Raw genomic sequence first — 8,201 nt, 5'->3', positions numbered from 1 at the left:
CGAACGATTAAATCAAGAACGAAAAAAATTAACGATTTAAGTCAAGAAACGATCGGTTTAGAATTGCCAACGAGGCGTATTTCAAAAGCGAACCGACAAAAAAGTTGATAAGTTAGAGTCGCATATTTTATCTACGTAATGTGAAATTTCATACGAACGACATGTACTCAAAACAACGTTATTTATTTACAATAACGATTCGTTGACATGCGTTTTAGTGTAACCTTATGTAAGATTACTTGTTTTAGTATGGTAAGTCTATTGAATTATTCGAATAAGTACGGGTTGAACTAAATACATGTCTTTAAATTTAAACTATAAATTCACACATTATTCAAATGTAAATTGAGATACAAATGTTTTTATATACGAATAAATTAGGAAGCACCATTAATGAATTAATATTTGATGCCGAAACGTATGTATGTAACTTTGTTGTATACGTTTATGGAGATTATATTTTTGTTGTTGTTATATTTTACTGATGATTAAACTAAGATAATTATTTGATGATAAACTTTATTAATACATTTTACACTTAGATTAATAAGGTTAAAATTAACAGCCGAATTGATAACTTCTTTTGTAAGTCGATTAATAAAATCAAACATAAAAAAAAAAAAATTCAATTAAAACATATGTTTTAACACGTGTCTAAGGCATTAGTATCAGTATTGTATTCCTTATCGAAAGTCTGTTCAACTTTGCAACAAATACGTCCAAAGCCGAGGCAACAGCTTGTGTTACAAAAAAAATATCTGTGCAAAACTACATTGTTATCATGTTAGGTGTCTTTGTGAATCAATTATAAAATTTAGTCCTTATTGCTGTCAACATAAAGTCGATAAACTTTTATCAGTTACATGACGTACGCTACAACATTATACCTTAACAAAATTATACGATAAGTATACTTACACAGTTCAATATAAGGGTCATAATTACGTGATAATATTCACCTCGCATTCACTTCACGCTCCCGAACTAACTCAGTTAACTGTTTCTATAATTAGTTAGTGCATACCGATACCTCGTGCAGAGCAGACGGGGTTTTAGTTAACATTACGCGAATTTATTTCGTTTTATAATAATTAGATACTATATAGTTATTCTAATAAAAATCTTAAGTTACAATAATATCTTTTTAACTAATTTAAATTAAACACGAACAATTATATAATGTTTTTTAAATAAAATATGAAGTGATCTGCTATAGACAATTTAACTTAAATATTTTCAATAAAAATCTACGCCAAACGTTAGTTAAATTACCAAAAATGTCTCACGATAACGACCACAGTTCCTCAGAGAGGAGCTTAGAAAGACTCAACGAAGTCAGAGCTTTCATTGAAGCCAGTAAACGTAGTGCAGAGAAGTTAGATGAGATGCAGGCAGATGCTGAAAAGAGCCTGGGGAAGCTCAACGAAGTTGTATTTGAAGATGCCTTCGAGATAACCGGTAAGCTTATTTTCATCAGGGCTGTTCTATCCCAAGCCCTTTTATCAGTCGATAGTCTCGAAAATCACAAATCAATTACGGGTACAGTACGAACGATTTTTTTTTATTCGAAATAATTACTGCTTTCGATGAAAATAAATCTAAATGCATTTTATCACGAAATACTATTGAATCTTTGTTTTAAGTCAAAATTAAATGTTAATCTACCATCGCAATATTCATTTAACCAAAAATAACCGGCTAGGAACTCAGTACCTACTTTTATTCATAAATAAATTAGACAAGTACATTAATCAATCATCAGATATATTATTATTGATGATTAGCGTTTTTTTATTAAACTCAAAGTCAGAATCGTTATTAAATATATTGAAGCGTTAAACTTACTTATTAACTGTCAAAATTCTACCACCGCGTACCGGTTCGGAAATAAACAGCTCGGACCTGCGAACCGGCGAAAGAGATCAGGAGTTATTTCTTATATTTAACGATTATGGGTCCCTTTACAAACACAGATAATATTTTTTTATCTGAAATAGCTCGGGGGGTGATCCTTTCATTTCCAATGTGTGCGGTCGTCTAGAAATTAATTCGTATTGTAATATCCTGTAACACAAAAACATTCGTTAACTATTCTTTTGAATTTTACTATTGAATATTTTTGTGCGTTTTCTTGGATCTATCGTAAAAGAGTGTAACTGTATTTACCACAAAAACTAAATATATTACCATTTATTTTTATTGCATTGTCTTTGTTTAACTTTAATGTAATACTTTACTAAACTTTAAGTTTACATTTATATATTTGATTTGGTAAAGGTTTTATGTAACAAAGGGATTTTATTATAGATATAAATACCTGCCCCAGGAAGGATGCATTGACTTTGCGGCTTCGGAAACAATTAATTTGCAACACGCGTGTTACACGTGTTTGATCAAATATTACTAAAAAAAATTCCAAAGTAGTAAAATTTTCCTAATTTAATATTTTATCAAAATCTGTCTGTAACTTAGAATCAACAATACTTGGTTGTTGATATTACTATTTTATATAAATTTTAATGTTATCTACTTATTATTTACTTATTATTTGGTTCTTTGTGCAAGCCCAGGATAGGTACCACCGACTCATCAGATAATACATGAGTCACAACGTCTTAGTTCCCAGGGTTGGTAGCGTAAGCGCAACATCTATGTAAGGTATGGTCAAGATCTTACCATCAAGTGGTCCATATGGACCACGTACGTCTACCAAACCAACTTCATAAAAAATATATTGCAATGAACTACTATTGGAGGTATATATTTTTAATTAGATACAAATAAATTGTAATGACGTATGTCCATTCAGTGCTATTGTAACTGTTATTACTATACTATACAAGCATAAGAGAAATAAAGATTATACTCAGTCACTACACAAGTTAAAACAACACTAACTTGACTTCTGTTTCTGAACCGCTAGTTAAAGTAAGGTTAACTGCTAAACTAAAATGTTAGTAACATTTAACTGAACCATCATTGCTCGGTAGTAATGATGACGTCATAACGACCAATAAGCGTTCGGTATTCATTGAGATTAGTTAAATTGATAAAGTCCATCTAAAAACTTTATGCCGTTTTTGAAGTAGAAACTAATGTTTAAGCTGACGTACCATACCAGGTAGAAATCCTGACTCTTAGGTTTATATTATTAAATACATATATGCATCTGTTTCAAATATACGCTTAGGAAATGAGACAGACGCTTGAAATTTGAAAAATCCTTCGTTTTGTAATGTGAAGGTCGACTGAGATTTTGAGAAGTTTTGAGAACTTTATTTACTCGACCCGTTTAAGATGACATTCTGCTTAGCACGCCAAAACAAATAAATATAGTCTCATACGTTTTTTGGGGGCCAACAAAACACTTACGATTATTTTCAACTGGCGTTGCGTTGACTACTTTCGTCTATTTATCAATTTTTGCAAAATTCAACCACAAGTTTCCGCTGTGATGAGCATCAGATTTCCTAACCTAGTGTATTGAACTTTCGTTGGTTGCCTATTACGTCATCGTTTCCCATCCACCAATGTCAATTCAGATGAGTTAATTTTTCTTTGATTAGCATTTCAGAAACTGGAGGTAACTAAGAGGTACCTAAAAATGATATCCCATTCTAGTCTTGATAAGAAATATTTGATTGTTTATCAAATATTTAGGATAAATGCAATTATTGTATCGTAAGATAAGATAAAACAGTTGATTTACGAATTCCAAATAAATAGTATTTGTACGTCAAATGTCCATAATTTCGAATTCGAACCGATAACTTTCTTTCCCAGTGCATAAACATTTACAAATAAAAAGGAATTACGAAAATAAAATACCGATTTGCCATCAGTGAAAATAATTTCGAGGGTAGTTTATATAGTACAGGCAGAAGGTACATTACATGACGTGACATAAAACTCAAAGCAAAATAGAAAAAAAAACCGAGATCCAACGACAATCAAGGGGCTTTCTCAAAGCGAAGGCGGAGTGGATCTGATCCCGACGCCTATACTGCGCAATATTTAAATATTTAAGATAGGATGATATTAAAAATAATACGGAACTAAGGAATACAGTGCAGATGTTATATAGTTTATTATGTGAAGAATAATTATATTAGTGTTGCATATCGATAGTTAAGGTGTTAGCGATAGTATCAATAGCCTATCGATAGTATCGATAGTATCGATAGCTCTCCATGAGCAATACTATCGATAGTATTGCAAAAACCATTACTTATAACCTAAACTATCGATAATCCAAAACTAATATAATATAGTTTATGCTTCTTCTAGGGCTTTATTGGCAAAGGTGACTGTTACCACTAAATGACCCTCGTGACGTAAATCAAACAATGGCTGCCCAAATATTTTTTGATCACACCGGACTGGCAAATAGGATACTATACACTAAGTGGTCACCACACCTAATAGACATTGGCACTATGAGAAATATTAATAATTCCTTATATCTATCAAGCAATCCCAGCAGTCATGGGAACAAAAATGTTTTTTTCCCGTGTACCTATACTTATACTTATACTACACTGGTTAATTGAAACCGGAATATAACAATACAAGTAATGCTGTTTTGCGGTAGAATATCTGATACCTACCCAGACAGGTTTAAAGAAAGATCGGAGTATTAGTGCACTGAAACGTACTAATTCATCAGCTTTGTTATAGATTAGGTATATATGACAACAAAAGGAGCCGACGTTATGCAAATAAATATACCATAGCTTTTATAAATTAATTAAATTTGATATGAAATTTAACGTTTAATTTGTAGTCATCAATACATATGATGTTCTTAAATAAACATTATCTGAGACTAATGATTGCAAACGAGAGGCAAATGAAGCGCACGGATCACTAAAGTGAAGCTACAACCACGAAGACAAAATTGAAAGTGAGCGCAAATTCCCGGTAGGGCGCTCCCGTTAACCCTTTTTCCTTACACGTCAAATCTAATTTAGTTTTCGACCTATTTAAAAAAAAAAAACGTGTCTTATAACGGTAACGGGAATGCGTAAATTCAATTTTGCAGGAGAGTAAATCACATCTAAAAATAGATTTTTATGAAATAAACTAGTTAGCATAATCCAAATTCGCATCGGATTAAGAACCGGTTTGCTATAAGAGTCTATTTAGTAAGTCTACACTGGAGTGCATTGACATTGAGCTTTGGGTTCTACACAAAAAAATGTGTGCGAAGGTATATTTAGCAATGAGATTAAAAATAGGTTTATATAAATAGCTTCGACGTCAAGTTTTTATTTCGACAACGAGAAGAAAAAATAATACATTAATAATTAATCAAACCAAGGTAAGAACGGCTGAAGAAGGTGATCACGGCGGTTTTAGTGACTTATATGAAGTTAACGATGCGTGAAAAATCTGATAAAAACAAACAACGAAGTTAATCTTGTCCAGGTGGCGAATTCATATCTCAGCAATCAACATTGAATTTTTATTTATAATTCGAACCGTGCTCGGTAATTAAGGTAATTTGCATGTATCGGATGAAAATCTTCCAGACATGTATCCGTCAATTCATATTTTATTGCCTGACGACATTCATTACCCTGTAATGTGTACATTTGAAGGCACAAGAGATAGGGCTAGGTGATAGGTGACACATTCCTTATAGTACTGATAAATAGCACTACCTAATGTCTTTGTATTGTGTTGAAGGGCGAATGAGCCAGTTTAATTAACTCCACAACATGTCTTCTTATTCAAAAGGTTTCTGGTGCATTGGCAATGAAAGAAATTATTTTTGTTTGTCACAGTATCATTTATCCAGTAGAAGATGACCCGCTTACCAATATTAATATATATATATATATAAATCTACGGAACCCTATATGAGTGTCTATATTCCTACTCTGCAAGTTTTTGTTCCATCTCAAAGAATTTGACATTTTAATGTATCTTTTTTTTTATATGCAGCAGTCAATAACCTTTTTCTATGTATATTCGCGTTGCAAAGCCGGTTCGGTTCCCAGAAGGCCTTGAATCTCGAATGATAAGAAGAATGATGACAAATAAAACAACGCATACGTCACCAATGTCATAAATCTATATCTACACATTAGTATAGATATAGACATAGATTTATACCATTAGGTATAAATGCGAAAGTAACTCTCTCTGTTACCTCTTCACACTTAAACCTTAGTTTGAGTCCCGGGGACTTATTGATATATGACTATATAACTTTTTTATTTCACTCTCGAAGGGGTTATTGTTTGTATGCTGTAAGTAATGTATTTTAAATGACGTGCAGGTGATGCCGCAGGTTCAGCTACTTTTCAAATAAATTATTGTTGGTCTTGTCGTGAGTTTATAAGGCTGCAGAACTGTTGAGTGGAACTCACTGTTGGGCTAAGGTCTGTTGGGTAGGGTATTAATTGACATTAATAACAGTAATTTAGGTCTTAATAAAATTAAAATAGGTCCAAATTCTGCTTCAACACCGTTTTTTTTTCATTTACTTTAATTTATCGAATAAAATATTGTTAAAAATATATTAGGCCATCGAGTGCTAAGCAGAACTTACATCCAGTCTCACTCGAAAGAGGTTGATATGGCGCGCATGTCCTTTAAATGTAATAATTATTTTAGTCTGTGTGTCATATTCTGACATTTCAAGGTCGATTTTGCATTGAGTTTCGAGATTTGTACTAATTGCTTGAGTCGTAAAATTATTAATCCTTATTGTTTATTTGAGTCCAGTTGTTACCTACATGCAGATTTAATAGTTCTTTTGTTTCCAATACTTTATTTTTACCAGGAAAGTCGCACAATTTCTCCCCTAATCCTTTCTATTTATTTTTGTGTCAACAACTTACCGCTTTACTAATATAATTGTTTTTTTTAACATTACTTTCTGTATGTGTACACACTCTCTCGTTCAAACGTCAAATCTACGATGATAGAATCAAGTTTGAAATCAAAAGTCTTTATTTAATATAGCAGCTGGTAAAGCTTATTGTCTGTCGAGAAAAATATCCATCGCCGGTTCGGAAAAGAACGCCTCGGACCGAACCGGTGGAATTAGCTCAGAGGGATTTTTTCTTTGTTTGAAATCCCTGGTTGGTGTCATCATCTAAGAAGTCATTAGTTTTATAAAGCTTCCTTATGCTCGCTCCTCGTGGAAATAGTATGTATGTATGTATGTACGTCATATTTTCTACAAAAGTATTTTATTTAATTTTTTTTGTACATGCATCAAAATATGAAATATATAATACATGTTAGTTATTTAATATTGTTATTTCTTTAAATTTATTTCTTTTGGTATATGATATTTATAAAATTTGTACGCCGATGATCAAATACGTCACGAGGTAAGTGGTGACCACTGCCCAAAGACAATGACGTGTAAATGCAATTAATTCAATCTTATGAATGTTTTAAATGGTGTTTATTCTTTTGCCTAGAAAGTAATCCGGTTTAATGCATCATTATTTGCGACACACTTCTGAACTATATGTCCTGCTTAGTTGGTCTCTCTTGAATTTGGTTGCCGTGTCCGGTCCGGGCGACATCGTCATATATGGACTTCTTAAATGTCCAATCTAATATCATCAACAAAATATTCAAATCATTAGCAATTGAATATGTCCGGTTTTCAAGCGATACTTCCTCAAACATTAGTAAATTTAAATACAGATAATTAAACTTGCGAAAACTAACATCGATTTTTTATATTGATTGTAAAAATCTATTATCCTTTTTATGACGTTATTTGCATTAAAAGATGGCAAGTGTCTCTCATTATTTATATTTTTCATATTCATGCTATGAAATATTCCCACAATTATTTATAACGACATTGTCCAAATTCTGAAATCTAAATCTCATGTAGTACTTGAGTCAATCACGACGACGCGGGGGACATTTTATCTTTAAATAATATACAATCGTATCTGCATCTCAGTTCTTACAAAAAATTTTATATACAAAAAACCGAAAACAATTATAATTGAATACGGTGTCCTCAGTATAAACTATTAAATTATCAAAAACCGGAAATATTTCGAATTGCTGACCTCATAATACGCTATGTGCGGTATTCAAGTAAAATTATTATTTTTTTATCTTATACTTAAGGTGCATTAGCTGAAACAAATAATGTTTTTTTTTTTTATAAAGTGCTCATTGCTTAATTATTTATTTTGAAGCTCAAGTGAATACTTCTA

The 8,201-nt window shown here is 31.9% G+C and overlaps 1 protein-coding gene across 1 annotated transcript in view; it reads left to right on the top strand.

The window, feature by feature from the left end:
* The first annotated feature begins 1,025 nt into the window (after positions 1 to 1,025).
* Positions 1,026 to 8,201, top strand: part of LOC125067191 (synaptic vesicle glycoprotein 2C-like) — a 28,633-nt gene continuing 21,457 nt past the window's right edge. Inside the window, exon 1 of the mRNA XM_047675633.1 lies at positions 1,026 to 1,458. Coding sequence (XP_047531589.1) covers positions 1,278 to 1,458 — 181 coding nt within the window. The 5' untranslated portion in view covers positions 1,026 to 1,277. The remainder of the gene's footprint in view (positions 1,459 to 8,201) is intronic.

The sequence above is a fragment of the Vanessa atalanta genome, chromosome 11 (genome assembly GCF_905147765.1).
Source record: "Vanessa atalanta chromosome 11, ilVanAtal1.2, whole genome shotgun sequence".
Lineage (NCBI taxonomy): Eukaryota > Metazoa > Arthropoda > Insecta > Lepidoptera > Nymphalidae > Vanessa > Vanessa atalanta.
This window is presented reverse-complemented; position numbering and strand designations above follow the sequence as displayed.